Raw genomic sequence first — 21,031 nt, 5'->3', positions numbered from 1 at the left:
GATGAAATGCCTTGCAAAAGCTGAACAGTTTAATAACTACGATTAACCTTCTCAGCCACACCTGGTATCACAGTGTGGCATCATTTTTATTTGACAGGACTGCCTCTCCATTGGTGTGCATAACAAAGTTTTCTTGGTTCTCTGCTTGTGCTCTTCTGTTTGTGAGAAGCACATGATTTCCCTTATCTGTATGGAACCATTACCTTGGCACAGAGAGCGAATGCAATTTATAATTCCATTTTTAAGATAGGCTGTCAGCAAATCCTGTCCTGACCACTCTTGAGAGTATCATATACAAAAAAATAATTGTTCCTAGATTTGTGATTGATGTAGCAGAACTGATAAAAGTTACATTGTTTAAAAGTGTTTATAAATCACCCTGTCCATACATTCATTTCCTGTAATCTGTCATTATGGTTTCAAACATAATTGTGAGAGACACAAAACTGGCTTCGTAACACTCTGGAATGAGGTTTGCTTCCATTTGGTCTACGTTGAAAGGTGGCTCAAAGCAAAAATTATAATCCTGGAGTACCATGTACGTTACAACAGGATATCTTTGCTCTGTGGTTTTGAATTACTGAAGGGCGTAGTCGGTCTTCTGAGTTTTTCCTCAAGCATTGCTGGGATTTATGCAGAGTAACTGGGCCAGTTACAGGGATTGCTTGGCAGAGAGGACCATGGGGTTTTTTTAAATACAATTCTTTTTCTCACTTGGGAGGTTAACATTATGACAGGCTGGGTTTACGGTCAGTGTTGATCGGGGATTTTGGCTCTGTCCGACACAGATGGGCTACTAGAACGCTGTGTGGTATGATCACAGGAGCAGAGCTCTCTGCTCTGTTCATGAAGATGCTTCCCAGTTTCTCAGCTAGGCCTAGAAGTTGAACGAGGGAGCAGTTATTGCAGCAAGAGTGTAATCTGAAGCACTCTCTTTGTGCACAGGCGTTTGCATTGTGAGGGATGGAAAAATAGCTTTGGAGAAGCAGCCTGAGTTTTACTACCTTTTAGTTCTTTGTCAAGCTCAGCCAGGAGCATGATGGAGGCAGTGGTTTACTCTGTTACATTGTGCCCCTACTCTAGTGGCTTGCTAGAATGGGAGAACAGGTAAAGCACAATCATCTTCTAAACTCTGTCACTCGGGTACCCCACATGACTGCTGGCGACATTATCGGCCTTCAAACTGCACTGGTTTTCTCCCAGTTGAAGATTATTCCTTTAAAGAAGCAAGATAATGCACACAATATTGTTCTCTGAAGCTGCCACACATTCTTCCAGAAGTATTAACTGTCTACACATGCTATCCAATTTTTCTTAGTCACGAGTCTTCTTAAGAAATCCATCCTTTGCCCAGCTTCAGCTTCATCAAGTTATATGAGCCTCCTATTCTGTATTGTGGACAAGGATCACTTTTGAATTCCATATTGTAAAAACAGGAAAGTGTTTTTTTTTTTTTTTTGTTTTTTTTATTTAGTATTCTTCCTTTCTCTGGATAAACTGTCAGCTCTCTCACTTTGTATAGAGTTTCTACTGACAGACTGTGTCAGTTAAGTAAAATGCTTCATTATTGCAAACTTGTTTGTAAGGAGCAGATTTGAATGAGTTCATAACTGTAAATACAAAGAAATGTGGCATTTAAGAGACAGATGCAAAGTATCTGTTCTGGGAGATTTGATTATTAGCTTGTGTTCTGAATTAGGGTTTTGTGATATAATAAAAACCATTAGCTGTGCAGTTGAAAAGTGTCCCTTAAGTCCAACTCAGGATGTGCTTCTTTCTCCCTATCTGAAAAACTGGGAAGAAATAACATATTTGAGTTCCATCACTCAGTAAAGCAGGAAAAGTAAATTATATTGCTGCTGTTGTAAGAGGTCAGAGTAGCTGCTCAGCCCATCCTTCTTTTCAGGAAATCAATTCTTTATTCCTGTTTTCCAAAAGAGAATTTATTAGCTGCTTCAGTTGTTGTATTTGTGCATTGTATCAAAATATGGTTGGTGTGCTGATACATTCCAATGCTCTTCTATTTGTCAATGCCTTTATTAGCATTTTATATTTACAATTTTAGAAGAGATTTCCTTTAAAAACATGATCATTTTTACTATTAGCTGAGGAACTTTCCCTTACTTGAAGAAACTGCCAGTAGCATCTAAAGAGTTATCTACCAGCAAAGGTGTATTTTCCCTTAATGCATCTCTAGCTTAGATTTGTATTCATTTTGTGTTTGTGAGGAAACACTTGAGATCTGCTTTTAATTACTGGATAGGATTTACAAATCAGAAATGTAAACACAAACACACAGCTTTTTAATCATATGTAAGTCACCTTTCAAAAACTGTCAAGGAATCATATTTTTAGAAGCCTATTATTTGTGTAGACACAAGTAATGCAATAGCTCTGTCAGTCTTTGAGGTTATGAACATGCTTACGATGAGAATATTCTTGGCATAAGTCAGGAGTATTATATAATAAGGAAACAATGTCTTTTTATACTTTTCTTCCAAAACATTCCCTAGTGAGAACTAGGCGAAAAAACCCCCATAGGATTGCCTATGAATAGATCTCCTTGCAACATGATAACTTCAGCCAAATTACACAAAGTAGATTTAAAATCCCTCTCATGTTTTCATAGTTATATTTTTAAAACCCTTTATTGGCATCTAATGTGAATTCTGATTGTATAACTATAAGACTCAGACCAACAATGCATAGATGTATTAAACTGTCCCTCTAGCTGTATGGATGTATAAAAGGCAGGAGACCCAATTGTCAAAAGCAATCAACTCTTTGAATGAAATGAAATAAAAGCAGTGGGACTAATCCTGCTTTACCTGGTGCCCCAGAACATGCAGAGAAGTAGTGCTGAGGCTGAGGAAAATGTCTTTGGCTCAGTAGTGCTATGGGTCTGTGTCTGTGTACAACACAGAAATAAAGCCTAACAAAAGGTCAGACCCTGTAATGCAGCCTTCAGAAAGGCCAGAGACCTGCTGTACCGAGAGGTGTCAGAAAGGGAGGGGGGGATTTGGCCTCTACAACAGTTCATATTTAGAAAATATGCGAGTGGGAGATGGTCACCCCTCTTCACTGCTTTTGCTTCCCCTGAGACTCTTGCAGCTCTTTGCAGCACAGAACACAGCCCAGCCTTCGATGTGGCCACTTACAAATACTGAGAACTGAGGTGAAGCAAAATGAAGATGAATGTGGATGTAGCAGCTGTTGCCTGTGTCAGTGATGCTTCCTAGTGTTTTAGGAGGAGTTTCTAAAGAAAGCTGTCAATCCATGGTGACCAGGAGGATGAAAAAAATATCTGTGCAATAGGTGGTATTTATAGTGCAAATGAGGATTTGAGAGTTAAATTAATGATCTAAATCAGGCAGGAGCAGTTCATCAGCAAGCTTAAAAGCCCCCAAAGAGAAGTAGTTTTTGGGTATGTGATATATCTGTCTCCAGACAGACCATCTGGGAGTAGGTATATATAGCCAGCCTCCAGAAGACAATGGAATGGTCTTGAGTAATCCAAACTGCTTTTCTATTAAATAGGAAACGCAGAGTTGATTTGTGATAAAAGAGTAGAGCAAAACAGTAGTTAGAGATGATTTTTGAAGGATGATGCCTAATGTGGGAAGATATTGTGAAATAGTGTGTCTTGGGAGAGACTTCCCTCTGACAGACATAAACCAGGACACGTGTCTTGGAAATAACAGACAACTGAGAGGTGGACCTTGTCTCCAAACGAAGTATGAGACATTCCAAGGTGTGTGGATTAAAATAGAGGTAGACATTTCCTTATTTTTATTTTCTGAATCTTGATTGCTTCTTTAGAGTAGCTGTATCATAGCTCTTCTCTGCTCCTGCAGTGTCTGGTATAGATCAAACAGAAAACGGTTCTGGAAGAAACCATGGTCTGTACCTTGGCTCCAAGGCAGAATCAACTCCAAGTGAACTTTTCCTGATGGGTATTTGTCTAGCTTGTTTTGAAATGTATTTGTTGATCAGGATTGAAAAGTCTTCCCAACCCAGGATTTACTTATCACTGTAGTCCCTTGTTCAGTTATTCTTATCTGGCTGCTGCTCTGGCTTTGAGCACACAAAGGGGAAAGGAGAATGAGATCACAGGCCAAATTTATACTTGGACCATTAGCCATTTGTCATCTCTACAAAAGCTGAGAAGCTTGTTCTTTATTTTTCAACTCATGAGATGCTACTGAGATAACTTTTAACAGAGTTGAATGATGTGCATGGAAAAAACATGGAAGATGGTTACAGATGTAGTGCATCAGTAAGGGGAAAAAAATTGGGTGATCTCCCTTTGTGCTCAGCAACATAAATATGATATACTGATTATACTGTGTTCTTTGAGTAGGCTGATAAATGGTGAGCAAGATCTTTTCTCAAGGGAAAAAAAGCCTCCTTCGAGGATCTATTTTCAGAAGAGAAGTAAGTTATGCCATAAAATGTGGAAAACTGAAAAGTGTTTGGAATCTGACAGTGGGTAAACTAGTTTAAAGCTGTGTGTGATGGACTGCATAGCTCATTGATCCCCTAGCACTCTGGAAAGTTTCACTTAATTAATATAGCTTTACATATTTCAGTGGAAAAAAAGGTGTGTAAACAATCAGGAATTAGTTTCAGGCTTTCAAAATAAATTTGTATATGGAATACAGGAAAAGACATAAAAATATGTCTTTCTTTCATGCCAAAAAAAGGAACTTTGCTATATTAAATATGTTGAAAAAAAACCCAACAAGCATTTAAAATGTATGTGTGGTGGGGAAAAAAAAGATGGTGTTCTTAAGTGGATCTTTTTTGAGGGTTTTTGAAGCAACATAGTTCTGGAGTCTGAGCAAATACCTGCTCCATAGCCAGAACACTGATAAAGGGAGATTGGTAAAAGAAATAAAGTTGAGAAAAGTATGTAGGAGATTTTTCCCCTCTTCTTTGATCTTTATCTGCCCATATGTGTAAGAAATCACATCCACATCTGTAGTTTGGCTGTAGCTGACATGGAATTCAAGGGGGTCTTATAGGTCCTGTACAAAACCCAACAAAGTGAGTGAGATACTTTCTATCAATTTCAATGGCTTTTAAATGAAGCTTTATTCAGTAAGTGCCTGACAGTGATATTTTGGTTATCTTTCATTTACTAGAGTATAAGGAAGAATTAAAAACAAAAAGGAGCTTTGTTGGTTAATTTATTTACAGAAAAATTCCTTAAGTCCAAATGCTAATATCCCTTTTAATAATAATAAAAAACCCCAAAAAAACGAAACACACCACAAAAAACTCCTAAAAACTCCTCCCTTCTCCAAATCCTTCAAATACAGGCAACCAGGGAATTTTATAAATAGATATTCTTACCTTTACTACAAAAAATTCATGCGGAAGTCCTATCTTGGAATAAGCTATTCATTAGTTGGCTTGGCAGAAGGAACACAATCCAAATGAATGAGCTGCCAAGAGTATTTTTAGTGGTTTTATATGTTGCCCATTCAGATCTTGGAAAATTTCTTTAGAAAATTGGACAAACTGACCACTCATTTTTATGGGCTTTCACAAGATCTAAAAGTGAAAAACAACTATTTTATTTAGCATCTGTTAATGGAGGTTTCAGGCTACAGAACTTGAGAAAGTAGTGCTGGGAAGCTAATACAATAACCATAAAATACTGGACTGATAATAGGAAACACTGGCACTGAACAGATATGGAAAGAGTCATGCTAATATTCCATATCCAGGCCTGTGACCCTGTGCCGAGTGCTGAAGATACTATAGGGAAACACACACAGTAGTAGAGATCTGGAATGAAATCAGAACCAAACTCAAGATAGATGAAATTGTCTTTTTCTCCCATGAATACTATTAGTTGGATAATTCTCTCTTTGGAGAATTAAAAGCCAGGAACTTGGACACAGAAGAGAAAGCAAGTTGTGCTAACATTTTTCCAAATGGAGAAATATGTCCTTACCCCACATATGTAATTAAGCCCTCATCTTCCTTTATTTGAAGTCAGTGGCTTTTTCTTTTTCTGTTGCTTCTTGGAGAATTGGATCTAGACCTGTGCTGCCATTGTAACTGTTCCCTTGACAGGTTTTTTTTCTCCCCAGGCTGGAAGCTAGAAAATCAATAAAAGGAAAACTATTCACCAGATATCAAATGAGTTTCAGTGGATTATATTTTATTTGACTCAAAGTGGAAAGGAATGACAAGAGAATATTACATTTTTAATCCCACATAAAATACATTTCTGGGAAACTGTTCTCTGCACATGAAGCTTTTTTTTTTTCTCAACAACTCTGTCTTTTTTTAACCTGTACAAAAGTTATATCCAAAATCTGCCCTCAGAAGATGTTTTGGCATGCAACTTCTGCATATTGAGGTCATCTGCAAGATGAGATATAGGCAGGACATTTTAATTTTTTGTTTTTAAATTATCTAAAAAAAAAAAACTTCCTGAAGACTTTGCTGTTGGAAAGGGAACAGAGCTGGAGGAAGCTTGAGATGACAGAATTGGTACAATCTTTTGACTATGAATAACCAGTGACCAAACAAAAGTTACATGCATGGCAGAGCAAAAGCAGCTTGAGGACACACTTCACCAGTGCAGGTGTCCCCTGTGGAATGTTCCCAACATCTCCAAGTGAGGCTGCCCTTCCAAACAATGAATGAAACTGTTCTTCAAGGGCAGGAAATCAGCTGGAGCCAGTGGAGCTGAGCAAACTTAAATATTAAATTTGTCTCTGAGTTAAGCATGAGTAATAAAAAGAAACACTAAAATCGTATTTTGATTTTGGATCAGTTGTGCCATTGCTTAACATCACCCACAGATCAGCTCGTGGTCAAGGAGGCAAGAACTATTTTCTCTGAGAAGGAAACTCATCTGGTTAAATTTGATTTATGCCATAGTCAAGGGGCAGTATAGTCAGGCTGACAAGTTTTAGAGTTTCTTTGGGCAGAATTAATTTCAGTCAGACTGCTTCTCAGTTATAGGCTTAATAAGTCTTCTCCTTTGATGTATTTAAAATGACTCTACACTAAGTGATATATACATTAAAAATCAGGGGTAAGAAATATATTAACGTGAAATAATTCCTTTGAAATTCAAAATTTATAAATGTAGTTGTTCTACATTTATAAAAATAAAAATTAGGATTCTCATACTTGCTGTCAGCTAACAATGTGGATTTAATATTTTTCCTTTTGACATTTGTTCTGTTGCCAGGCTGTATCTGCTTATGGTCTGTGATCTGCTTTGCATTACTTTTACAGAAATATTACCATTGAAAGTGCTACATGTAGTATTAAATAGCAGGGTGAGTCAGGAGGCACGAGTCGAATCACTTGTTCACAAATGAGGAGTTTGAATGCCTCATCTCAGTGAGAGGGTATAAATACCTATAACCAAATCATCAGTCTGGCACTAGGAATAATCTTGGCACAAAACTGAGGCAGGCAAGAGTGCAATATCCCAATATCCAGGGTTATGAATATTGCAGATTATGGATAGACAAAATGCACAAGAAAGACTTTCCTATGCTGGCTGCTTTTGCCACAGTTTATTCTTCTGACAGTATTTCCCCTATAAACTCCTTTTATTCATAGGTTTGGCAGTTAGCCATAAAATTTTGCTTCTAACTGGAACTTGGCAGACAGTGTCTCAAGTCAGGAAAATTATTTTAAACAAATTTTCAAAATATATGTATTAAGGCTCTTTTAAATGTTAGAGGTGCAGTAATTTTTTTTCTGAGAAAAAAGATTGGTTTCAGTGGGATTTTTTCACTTTAAATTCTTGAAACAGTTTCTTAAAAAAGAAAAAAAGATTGTTGTAACCAATTAGCGAAAAGATGACTTCTCTTTCAAAAGTGTGTGTATAAAGGTACTGTACGTGTGTGTCAATGACTGGTGTATTTTGAAATGATGGCTTTTAGAGTATTGCTTTAAATTAAATATGTAATGTATCACTGTGACAGGACAAACCTTGTTTATGATGTTATAAACTGTGAGGAAAATAGTATGCAATGTATATGTAATTTTAAATGCCCATATTCCCTCTTTATTTACTTTTCCGTAACCTGTCTGTAGGTTTTGTACACAGGATTCTTGGAAAATCAACCCTTTAACAAGTTCAGTGCAATGCAGTAATTAATGAGGTTGTGGGAGCAAGTGGATCTGTTGGATGGTCAGAGTGTATTCCAGTTGTGTGTGCATGTCGTGAGCAGAGGAGCCTCTCCTACTTCAGGGTTTGCAGGGGTAATGTGGGCAAGTACCACCTGCACAACCACAAAGCATCAGGAGCAAAGTTTGATGGTGATTGTGGTAACAGCTCCTGGCTTTGTGTCAGGGTCTGTTCTACATGTTCTTACAGCTTACCTTTAGGCTGGGAAACAAAAAGTCCCCCCCTGTGCTCTCCCCTGCCACTTTTCTCCTATAGTAAACTGTAAGTTCACTGCCTTGTTGGTTAATTTTGATCTAGAGATTCAGCAATTGATAGCATTCCTGCTGTAGCTCTCCTTACCCTGGAACGACTCCCTCAATTACTGTCAAGGGGATCTCCATCAAATGAACACATCAAGAAGGATATGAGGAGTTCTAAAGTGGCACAGGTATTTTATCAAGAGGAGATGAGTCTATGATAGGTACCTGACTCTTAGGAGAAATTATCAGAGTTTCTCTTTGGTTCGTATTGGTTTGGGTTTTTTTTACATGGGAAGCATGATTTAAAAGCATTGAAAAATGCATAATATCTGAAGTGTGATTACAATTTCATATGGCATCAGAATATGGGAAAAACCCCTGAAAAATAACCTCAACAGGAAAGGTTTTGTATATTTGATAGTGGCACCAATGTGCCACTGTATGATCTTTGAAAGCTGATGGAATCTGCTGCTTTCCCAGGCATGATGCTCATCCTTTCATCTGTGTTACTCCTCTCTTTCCACTGCATGTACTGAAGTGATGCAGTTTTCAACTTCTGAAACCAGTTTTAAAAATTGCATGGTAAAGTATTTAAAAGCACCTTTATGTGGATGTTTGCAAATAATAGATTTAATAAGTTAATTCAAAAAAATAATGCCAGATATATTTCCCAGAAATTGGAATCTCCTTTTCTATTATGCACCTGAGGAATTCTGCACATTGGACTCTGGCTGACCCATCACACTGTTTGTGCTGGATGAGGAACATGTGGTGTGTTGTGTGAAGGTGGAAAAATCCAGTGTGTCCAGGTGCAAATTTTGAATATGCATTCAGTAAAGCTTTCATGAATTCTTACTACTTTTATGGACTCCTGGAAATATATGGAATGTTGTTAATGCAAATTTATAAGTAGGCCCAGAGATAATTAACATATCAAAATGTCTTGAAGATTGTCTTCCCCTTCACACTTTGTACCTGCTGTGGATACCCATAGTAGAAAGGACAGTGTTTATAGTTGAAAAACAGGTGGAAGAGCTCTATAAGAGGCAAGAAAATCTGCCTTTGGGCACTGAGATATAATTCTCAGCTGTGCTACTCTCACAATGCACTTCATCCTCTTCTTCCTGAGGTCAAATTCTCATCTGTAAAATGGACATAATGCATAACCTTAAAAGCTGCAAAGAAAAAGTTTGACTGCTTATTGCATTTTCAATGTGAAAATGTTCTCATTATGTCTATGCCAAATTTTCTTTGCACAACCAAATGCAAGGACTGAGTATTTAAATACCATATACTGGAGAATATTTTCTAATTAATTGTAATTTTTAAATTATTTTCATACATAGTAGTTTATAACTTTTAAATTGTTCAGTGGGAATGTTAATATAATCAATGATATTTTAAAAAGGAATATCATATTTCTAATAAACTTTTTAAAGCATCCCATTCCTTCTTTTTTGCTTATTTTAAAATTCTGCCTTTATCTGTCTTCCAAGCCCAGGCAAGTGTTTGCCTCAGGCTGGCTACTGAGAAGGTGGGCAGTGTGCTACACTTTATATTGCTTTCCTGGTTATGTTTCCTTTCAGAACTTCTGTGTGTTTTCCAAGGTCTGTGGCTTTTGAGCTGTTTGCCAGCTACACATGCAAATCTTCAAGTTTTAATTCTCCAGGCCACTTAGAAATGGAGGGAATTGGAGTGATGCTAAGCATTTCTCAGTGTAGTTTCCATTTCAGATGTGGCAGATTCAGAGGAATGGATATGTATTGAGAGTTCAAATTTATATATTTCCATTTACATGTTCACATGTACTTTTAAATCTTGGAAGACAATGAAATACTGGAAATTCAGGGAGAAGTTTTTCAAATTCTTGATCCTGGTCAGCTGTCCTGGATGGCTGGACCTAAAAGCATTAAAGACTTGGACTGCCTGCCTGCCTGAATATCACCAAAATTAATCAGTAGTCTTCCTCCCTATTCTCAGGACCTAATATCTTCTCTATGTTCTGATACAGGAGAATGTGGAATAGTATTTGCCACTGCAGATAAGGCAGAAACAGGACTCCTATGGCTCTAGTTGGGCAAGCATGAATGAAGACCTGGGCAGCTAAGTCTGGATTTTTGGGTGCACTGCCCATGATGTGATGCATCAGTATTTGCAGGACATGCTTATCAGGATTTTAAAAAGGGTTTCTCTCTTTGCTAGACATTTTTCTGCAAAATACTAATTTATGGAGAATCATCCAAGAAAACAAAACAGTTTCCTGTTGTTCAGAGGAGAGGACAGAAACAAGTGCTTCTCTTGTCAGAGTCAGCAATGGGATAAAAATATACCCTGGAACTCTGGTGTAAGTCTTCAAAACCTGTCAGCAGTGAGTAAAACAGAATTTGTGTGGAGTTTTTGTAAACTCATCTGAATAATGTAATTAACTCAGAAATTGAAAAATAATAATTATGTTTTAAGTACTTCAAGGCTGATTCCTCTTACCAGGAAGATATAGGTGTCCTCAGCTGTTGTTAGATGCAGAATAACTGGAGGAGTCAGGTTTACTAATGCAGTTGCTTTCTGCTTGGAGTAGTGAGGGTGGGAACCCACGATTCCCTTCTCCATGCCCACAAATTCCATGTTTCCTCTGTTACTGCTCACAAAGAAGGAAGGAGGTGATACAGACTCTTTTTGGTGCCAAAAGCCTCAACTAGCTCATAGGTGCCAAACAGCCAAGCAACATTTCATCCCTTCCTGGATGCCAGAAGCCTCAACTATCCCAGCTCCACCTGCCAAAACCTCCAGCTCTGTCCTGACTCCTGCAGTGCAGGCCTGTGTTGTCAATATGAAATTTTGCAACACACTGACAATGGAAAAATCTGGATGCAGTATAATAGTGAAAAACATGCCGAGATTCGCTTTTGGTTTAGTATGAAAATGAATTACACTGTAAATATTTCCTGTGTTTGACACTTGGGCATGCTTCATTTTCCAAAACTTGAATTTATTCAAAACTTCTGTAGAATGGAAATATGCTGCAGAATTCAACACCAAGCACTCTGAATACATCTGAGCCCCTATATATTTTTTTTCATGTAGCTGAACAAGTCCATCATTTGCCTTTTGACTCATTTCTTTCTGGTGATTTGCCTTATTGCTGAGCTTTACCAGCTTAGGTTTCTGAAATGTTGTTATGGGGCACGGGTTCCATTTTGCAGCCAGTTTGTAGTGTGTGAACACCCCTACACAGTGGCAAGGAATAGTTAATGTGGCTGAAATAATGTTAGTAATTTCAAAATTAATTACTGCGAAACATCTGCTTAAATAGTTGCGTTTACTCCCAGGTGTTTTTTATCAATAACAGTGCATTATTTTTTCTCCAGGCTTTTTTAATTCCAGATAGGTCCTTTTTAACATACAGAATAATATGTAATTTATTTTTTTACAGATAAGTAAAAGATTTATTAAACTGAATGACATATACAGTGCACAGTTAGGTAATACATTATGAACTCAGCAATAGTAGAAATATATCAGGAAATGTCCTGAAATCTCTTGTAATGAAACAAGGGGAAGTTTTTAAGCTAAAACCAGGCAATGCAAAATCTCATTAATTCTTATTTGTCTGGAAATATGTTTTGACTGTTCTTCTATTTAGTTGCTGCCATGACTGAAATAGCTTTTCCTAAATCTGTAACCTGCATTCTACACCTTACTTAGATTGTACAAAATAGAGGTGTAAATCATTTTTGTATGTGACCTTAGCAGTGAAAGAGATTTCTAGTACAGTTTGTCAAAAAGCTCTAGACTTAACAGCCAGAGTTAAAAGTAAAGGATACAGTTCTGAGGCTCAATAGCATATTCAGTGATTATCTGCAGGTAAATACTTGTTCTTGCAGTTATGCACCCTGCTCATGGATACAGTCAACAGTGCAATTTGATACCTCTTCCACCAAGTGTAGTGTCTGGAAAGAAGAATCTGGGAAATGCATCACAGAGCTACTCAGGCAGGATGTTTTCCCTTCAGTGCCATAATTCCTTGTGCTACCTCTGTTTGGAGTCGTTGTAGGTATGAGGAGAAACAAATGGCACAGTGCAGTGCTGTGCATGAAAATTAGTGAAGAGCAACATAACCTTATGTTTTGGAAGACTCCAAAGTCAGGATAGTGTTAATAGTATTTATGGGTTGTGAGAGTGGGAAGAAGCAACAAAAAGGAAATGCTCCCTCTCTGTTCAAAAATACCATCAAGGATGAAATTTACTCCTCGGAGAAGGGCCAGTACTGAACTTTGAGCATTGCTTAATTTGGGCCTTTAGCAGTACTGAAGTTGTGTTTATACCCTTCAATAGGCTCTTTCCTTTGGATGAGTTTAATCTGAAGAATCTAAATCCTAGACGGAGAAATTTAGTTAAAGCAATGTGTTGTTAAATAGCAGTATGCTATAGCTGTGCCAATGTAACTCCTTTTGGGGATTCTCTTTTGGAGTTTGGCATCCCTTTGTGAATTAATATAAATCACTTTGATAAGAAGTCATGAGAAAAAGCAAAGCACACTTACCCGGAGAACTGCACTGACACTGGCATAGTAGCAGATGTGTTGGTAAATATTCTTGTATATCCAAGTCCTTATTTGTAATGACAAAGTCTTATTTTGTGATACACATCACTCTAACCTTTTTGAACAGAGCACTTTGTATATCCCTCCAGCCCGAGGCATGATCTGCATCACATTGGTATATCTGCTGCCCAGAGGTTGCTTTGAATCTCTTCTAGAACCTGACAGAACTGGGCACCCTGCTCTGGGGAAGTGCTCAGGAGCGTGTCACAGAGCAGGACTGGTGTTGTGATACGTACAGAGCAGAGGGACTGTCACCTGGGGACTCTTGCAGATAAATCTCTGTGTTGGATCTCTAAGTTTTTTTCACTACACACACTGTTACAATAATTACCATGTGTCACATGCTATGTGCTTGCCTTATGTTTTTATTTAAAGCAAAAATGTATGCTAAAAACTCTGCAAAACAAACATTTAAGGTATCTGAGCGTGTCTGTTGAGAAGCTGAATCTTTGTTAAACCGAATGCTAAACATTTACATATCCAAGCCTTATGTAATAGATGTCTGAATAATAATAAAACTGCATAAACTGACCTTAGTTCTCTGGCACCACTTCTCCTTTGAAGTCTGCATGACCAAATTCAAGACAATTATGTCATCCTTCATAACAGCCAAACAAAAGTTTGGCCAAATAATTTTTTTTTTCTCCATTTAACAGCACTGTGTTTGATTTTTGTAATGTGTGTCAATGTAGCTGTTGTTATTTACTGGCTGTTACAAGTGACAGTAAAAATCCCCTTGTTTTCGATTAATGATCAGCCCTAGTAACATCTGGATTTCATTTATTTTACCTCAGTGCCCACTTCTGCTATACTCAGTTACTTTTAGTAGTACATTGCAAGGCAAGTATGGCCTGAAAACACACTCACATAAATAATTTGCAGAACGTGGTGTTACAGTATGTGCCCATATGTGGCAGAAGCAAAACAGAGCCCTGGACAGAAGGCAAACTGGCACTAACACTTTCCCCTCTGTCCAAATCTACCAGTGCCACACTTCAGTAAAGTTCTCTGTGGACAAGGCTGTCTCTGTCAGTACAGGGTTGTCAGCAGAGACTCAGATTGCACATTACTGGGCCTCAGACCTTGAGGAAACCTTGGCAGGCTGTCATCTCAGTCTTTGAGGCTCTGTCTGTGTCACCAAGTGCTTCAAAACTTGGAGTTTATTTTCCCCTACCCCCTGATTCAAGTGATCCTTGCCCAGTAGTATTGTAACTTTTTTTGCTTTCAGAATGGATGACAGATTAGGATGAAATATTCTGAATCTACGTTTATCATATAAACTGGATTAATTTCTGCAGAAAACCTTGTATAGGTTTTAGCTACTGCTATGTTTGCATATAACCCTGTGTTGGCATGTGGTACAGCTCCCACCAGCAGAGCTGGATCCAATGGAAGTGTGCTGCCTCTTCCCATCTAGTTCTACGAAAAGAGCAGCAAACCATCTAGGTTGTGTTTCTAGCTGGTTTAAGTTATTTTGTCTGGGTTCACTACAGCACTTGTGGCTTCATCTTTACATCATGGGTGCCTGTGCACATCCGCACACGCGTTTATGTTGGTTTATGCTGGTAGGTACTTTCACAGCAAATATGCAAAATGCATCTGTTGCACTTCATCTGTTGCAAAGTAAAACCACTAAAGGAAAACCACTATTCTGATATGGTTCAAAGCTTCACTGCTGACCCATATCAGAACTATGACTGAAGACAATAAAACCATGACAAACTGAAGTTAAGAAGCAAGCCGTGAATGCAGTCCTGACGTACAATAATACTCTTTTGTGTCCAGTTGCAATTAGCTCTCAACTTAATTTCTAAATGAGTTTCCAAAGTTTTGTTGGTTTAAATCATGGTGTTGATGATATTTTTTTTTATTTTACTTCAGTTTGGTACCATGGTGTAGACAAATGTAATATGTAGAGTTTATGAAACCAGACAGCTAGTAAATCAGTATTATTTTGCTAGTAAATTACTAAGCCAGTGCAAGCTGCTTTTAACTCTTTCCCATGGGACAAATAGCTTGATCTAGCTGGAGTTTAAATCAACACTGTGGGCACTGAATTAGTCAATGATTCCGAAGAAGGCTTTGTTGGCATAAAGTTCTGCTTTGATCATCGTAGTATTTACGGCTTTTTAATTAGATACAGTTCAGAACAATGGCTTTTATCAAAGCAGTTTGGGAAGTGAACAATTGGACTTTGTTTAAGGCTTTAGATGACATTCTGTCTGTTAATATCATGTGGCTGGTTTTAATACAATGATGAAGTTAGGATTATTTTAGGCATTGTCACTGCTTTGTCAAAAGAAACTAGCTATTTTGAAAAAGAGTGGCATGTATTGCTTTTTTAATATAATAAGTTTAATCATTTCTCAACATATTAAAACCCAACTGTTTGCCTTGGGCTTGCAGAAGACAAACTAATTTTGCACCCATAAATTTGAAACATGTGATTCTTGCTCATCTTGACTTATTTTCATGTGCTGAGTGACTTGTTGGGGAGTGCTGAGCTCTTTTTGTTCAAAATTGAAGGCAGTTGTTCCATTTTCAGTGTCAGACATTTCAGAGTTGGTTTCTGATATAAAGTAACCCCAGCACCGGTGTGAAAATTCCTCAGAGATCTTGGCAGAGCTGGGCTTCATCATTTTTGGAATGGTAGATTGGTCTAGGTTTGCTTTTAAAGCTTTACAGTAAGTGTTTGTAAAATTGGTAAACTTATGAGAGCAAGAAAGTTAAGGAGCCACTGAAGCATTTAGACCAGCTTCTGCAATTCAGTCTTCAAATGGAGGTGCTTATTGTCTAACTAGCAACTTTTTTCTTTTTTTCAACAAGCTGACCACTGATTTCAATGAGAATAAAAAATTGGCTGTAAATAGTTATTTCATTAAAGCTTGGATTAGATCTTCATGTTCTCTCATTTGCAATGCTTTTGGGGCAGAGTAAATATTGGTCAGTGTTCTCGGTCACCTGAGACAAATGACTCACTGCCTCACTTTTATCCACAATTTGACTTTGATAATGATGCCAAAAGCCATTACTTTATGTTAGTGGTAGCTTTATGTGCAAACTCTCCCCACAGTGGTTAGAGAAATGGATGTAATATAGGATTCTGAAAATCTTAATTTCTTTATAACAGGCCCGTCGTATGCTTGACACCTCTCAAAGAATCAGTGCTTGACATTTTGGTATAAAATCTACACATACTTTTTCAAAAGAGAAATTTTAAAGGTTGCAGGGGCAGAGGAATGAATGTAGGGTATAACTGGAACAGCTGCTGTACAGTTGTAGTGTAATCAAAGAAATCTTGGGGAACTCCTGAATCTTGGCTTTTTTTATATTTTGTTCATGAAGAAAATCATAAACCAAAAGTGTTGTGTTAAACCAGGACATTATTACATAATTAGATGTATATTACTTTTTTGATATTGAGCTATTGTGTGAAGCTACCATGTTCTAGGATGTTTTGAGAATTTCCTCTGAGAAATGTCGGTTTTCTTAAACAGTGTACATTGCAAATGAAAAAAGACATTTTTATGGGGTCAAGCAGAATTTTGGGCTTTGTCACAAATCTTCTATTTTTATATCTATGGTGCCTGGTATGAATGCTTTTGAAGCCTCTGTAAGTGAGCTTAAGCATCAATCAGTGTTTAATTGCTGTAGCCCGATAATATCTAAGCCTTTTTCCCTGATCTCTTGCAATTTAACAGCACTTTTTGTAATGAGGTTTTATTCTTGGTTTGCTTCCCTGATTGTAATTCTGGGCATACACTTTACAAAAGATTTGAGGGGCTTAAGTTCTGTCTTACTGCTGAGAGCAGGTACACCTGAGGAGACAGAGAGACTTCAGTCCTGGATATGAAATTGGTTTGGTCAGGATTTTGGAAAGTCCAGCAGCCTGCTCAGAACACGGTGCCTGGTCTGCCTGCTTGAGATCAGTTGGGTGGTTCCTACACAGCATGTTGGACATACAGAGGTTGGGAATGGCAGTGTGTTCAGGCACAGCAGCTCTTTGGCAGAAGTCAATTCACCAAAAACACTGTATCTTCAAACACTCTGCTTTTTCCCCATGCAATTATTGTATATTAAAATAGTAAATTTTAGATACTGTAAATAAGCAGCAAAGGAATTTAATTGGTACTGTTAATGCCAAGCAGTAAAACAAATACCGAATAATTTTTTTTCTTCTTTCCATCTTCCTTTTGTTTTTCTTCAGAACTCCAGAACTACCCGCTCAGATGAAGACAAGGAAGGTGCCTGGGATGCCTGGGGTGCCTGGAGTGATTGCTCACGGACCTGTGGAGGGGGAGCCTCCTACTCCCTGAGAAGATGTTTAAATGGCAGGTAAGCCACATGCTTATGTGTATATATATTTACTCTTCTGCAACTCTGCCAGATTTCCCAATCTGGCACTCTGCTGGTCACTTCTCTTTCTGAAACCAAGTGCTGTGTACAGATAGATGAAGTATTTAAACAATACTGTTTTTAATATATGTTTGTAGTAGATAAATAGCTTAGGCTTCAACTGTTATAGGACTTAAACATGTTACAAAATGTGTTTGTGGAATAGCAGGAGTGGTTTATTTAGTACAGTCAGTATAGAGAGGAGTCCTCATCACTGTAAATAAAGCAAATGGTGAGTTACTTGCATACATATTTACCTCAGTAGTAAAGCTGGACTAAAGCAGGACTTGTTGCTACGGTGCTAAAAGTAAGAGTAATGCACCAGGCCTGTAGTCAGGCAGGAAGAGATCCCAGCCAGCTTAGAGGCATCTCCGCTGGCATCCATAATTGCTTGTTTTGCTTGAATTATTCTTAAACATTTTTAAAACTGCTGATTATGTTTAAAGTTCTATTTCCTTGAGATTTCTTAGGTTAAATGCAGCATCAGCCAGAAATTCAGATTTTCTTCAAGGCTTGTAGTATGTGATGTGCTATTTAAGTGCAAACTGTATGAAATACAGAGCTAAAGATGATTGATTAAAGCACTGCCTGTTTCTTTTAGTGCAAAATGCACAAAGATCTTTGAGAAAAGTAATAGTTCCAGCAAGAAACCTCAATATTCTACCAGTGTGTTAGGGACTGTGAAATGAGGTCAATAAATTCTAGCGGTATAAATTCCACTGTGGTTTTATTAATATTTTTAATGTGTTCCCATGTGAAAAACATGTGTTTTCCATACCTTGACAAATATATAGTTTAAAAGTTTTTTTTCTGTGTTTGATTGTAGCAATTTCCAGGAAATGCACAATCATGAAACAAAGTTTTCACATTTCTATGTATCATAAATGTTTTTAACTTGCATGCTGTCACAGTCAGTCTTGCAAAAGATAGGAAATTTGAGACTTGTAATATCTTGAGTTTGAAGAGTTGTACCTTCAGCTGAGCTGGTTGAATTCTTGCTCGAGGCATCCATTGGTTTTTCCTTTTCAAATGCTATTTTTTAATCCCTCTCACATATTATAGAAAAAAATTTAATATTTGCCATTGATTTTCATGCAAGATGTGGAAAATTTAGTCCTAGAGCTGTAAATTACCAGCTATACGTTCTCACATTCTTTAATGTAAGGCAGGTCTTTCTGGTATGAAGGGATTATTCCAAAAAACTATTCCCGATTTTAAAGACATCACTAATTATAATTTATTGTCCAGTCATTTGAAATATGTTTCCAGTTCTTTCAAGGGCTTGATTTTGCCAGTCTTGAGATGAGGAATATCTTACACTGCAAAGTGCTCATTCCTTATTGAGAAGTTTGGCAGAGTGTGTCCCTAAAAAAAGTGCGAAACCCAACCCCCCTATATTTATGAGACCATAATAAATAACCATGACTCTATTATGTGCCTGTTATTTCAGCTATTAACAACAGACCGAGGATCTGAATTGCCTGGATTTCAGGATTCACAAGCATTGGACACCTTAGAAATGCATGCAGACCATGATAATTATATTTAATTTAAAATTATTAATTAGATATTCTGATCTCCTTTTCCCTCTATGTTACATCCCATTTATTGTAAATAACTTTGCTGCAATCAGCACAGATCAGCTTAGAGATGCCTTGTGAAATCTTTTTCCCAAAATAAATGTGTTTTTCATAAGGTTTGCAGTAAATTGGGCTTACAGGGAAAGTCACATGTTCTTTGCTGAAGAGAGACAGCAGTGTAACCTGTTGAATCCCCAGACCCCCTTTGTATTTAAACTTTGTATTTTGAGCTCAAATTATGGTAGGGCAGTAGCAATAAAAGTCTAATTTTCAAGAGAATAACTAGCTGTAAAACAGGGTTCTGTTTGGCTATTACAGTGTAACCATTTTTACTCTGTCTTTTAGGAACTGTGAAGGTCGGAATATTCGATACAAAACCTGCAGTAGTAATGTGAGTCTGGCCTTTAATCCTATTTTACTTATTCAAACAATGTGTTAAAGTTTAAGAAATGCTGCTTCTTATTTAAAACCTTATGGTGCATAATTTTCTTTCCATCATTATTACAATTTTTAAACATTTCAGTCTGCATGACACCATGAGGTCTCAGACTTCCCAAATGGACATTTTCTTTTGAAATTGCAATGCCAGTTGTGATTTAGGGTGTTTCATATCACTTATTGGGAGAGTTACACATTTTGGAGGATTAACAAATCAGTTCTCATCTTAAACTAGCAAGTGCTTTTCCTGGGGGTGCTGTCTTTTAGATGAAGCATTAAACTGAGCTCTGGATCGTTTGTGATCATTAATGGTATGGTGGCACTCTTTGTGTCAGCAAAGAGGTTAATTGCCTAGATCCCTTTCAGATCTTAAATAGCATAATTAGTCCTTATATTCCCTCTAACACTCCACTCCTCAGTATTGGATGACTTTTACACCACAGCCACAGTTTCTGCTGGCAGAAGCTAGTGGAAGTGATTAATGAATCAGACCCAGTGCATGCAGAAATCATATTCTAGAGGCAAACCCTGTTCCTCGCCCTTTCAGAAGAAAAGGCTCAGCAGCTGGGTGCACAGTGGCTCGAGCTCATGAATAAAAATGCTACCTGCAAAAAATACCACGATCTTTAAAAGCTGCGTGATAAGCTAAATTGCAGCCAGTCAGGATGTAAGCAGTGAACAGACTGCCCCTGTAAAATCTATTTGCTGCATTGCTTCACTAAATATCTAGTTGTAGGCGTTGTATGCAGTAATGTACCTCTGCCTGCCGGCTCCTGTGCACTGCAGCTTCCTGCAATAGTGCAAACAGGTCATCAGAGTGCACCTTGGTCCTTCAGCAAAAGGACTGTAGAACTACCCAGTGTACAGAAAAGGGAAGATGGTGACATCAATTTAGGCATTTTTTCTGCCCCAAATCTGCATATTTAAGCAGAGATCTACATACTTTTAATACATTTGTGGACACTCTTCATTTTAAGGTTTGTGCAGTAAAACTCTGATGGAAATGAAGGCCCTTTATGCTTCAGCATAGAGAAAATTAAGATGATTTCCATATCCTCTGTGAACTCCCAGGGAGTTTATCTGAAGTCGCTGGAGCCTGTTTTTTAACTTTAGGACTTATTTTAAAGTGATAAGTGGCAGACGTCTTGTATGTGAATCTGTTTGAATTTATGATGATTCAAATGTTAATTTCCAGACAGGAAACTGCCTTTTACAGTTCTGCTTTTGGGGCATGTCTGAAAGGGATCAGGTTTCCATTTCAGTTCAGATACAGTCAGAGTCTCTCAGGAACGGTTTTTCCTAGATTACGGATCAGATAATGAAGAACTGCCAAAAAAAGGTATATTTAATGAGATTTCCACTGTTAATGGAGTTGATCTTTGAGGTTGGCGTCACTGAATTCAAACCCGGTCTTAGATCTGACTTAACCTTGAAACAGGGCCTTACACCTAATGTAAACCTGCCACTACTAGGCCAGTTTAGTTTCAAATTATATAATTTTCCCCAAAGCATTATTCCTAATGAGCGCTTCTCACTTTAGGAGTAAAATTTTAGTTTGAAAATTAAGAGTTTATACGAACTTCTTTCCATATTAGTAGGTATTACTGGT

At 37.6% G+C, this 21,031-nt stretch overlaps 1 protein-coding gene across 8 annotated transcripts in view; it reads left to right on the top strand.

Moving 5' to 3' along the window:
• ADAMTSL3 (ADAMTS like 3) overlaps positions 1 to 21,031 on the top strand; it is a 180,465-nt gene that overhangs the window by 68,478 nt on the left and 90,956 nt on the right. For all 8 annotated transcript variants that reach the window (XM_017805094.1, XM_017805098.1, XM_017805099.1 and 5 more), the window contains exons 4-5: positions 17,217 to 17,344; positions 19,330 to 19,375. In XM_017805094.1, coding sequence (XP_017660583.1) covers positions 17,217 to 17,344; positions 19,330 to 19,375 — 174 coding nt within the window. The remainder of the gene's footprint in view (positions 1 to 17,216; positions 17,345 to 19,329; positions 19,376 to 21,031) is intronic.

This window comes from Lepidothrix coronata, unplaced genomic scaffold (genome assembly GCF_001604755.1).
Source record: "Lepidothrix coronata isolate B3197 unplaced genomic scaffold, Lepidothrix_coronata-1.0 Scaffold11, whole genome shotgun sequence".
Taxonomy (NCBI): Eukaryota; Metazoa; Chordata; class Aves; order Passeriformes; family Pipridae; genus Lepidothrix; species Lepidothrix coronata.
This window is presented reverse-complemented; position numbering and strand designations above follow the sequence as displayed.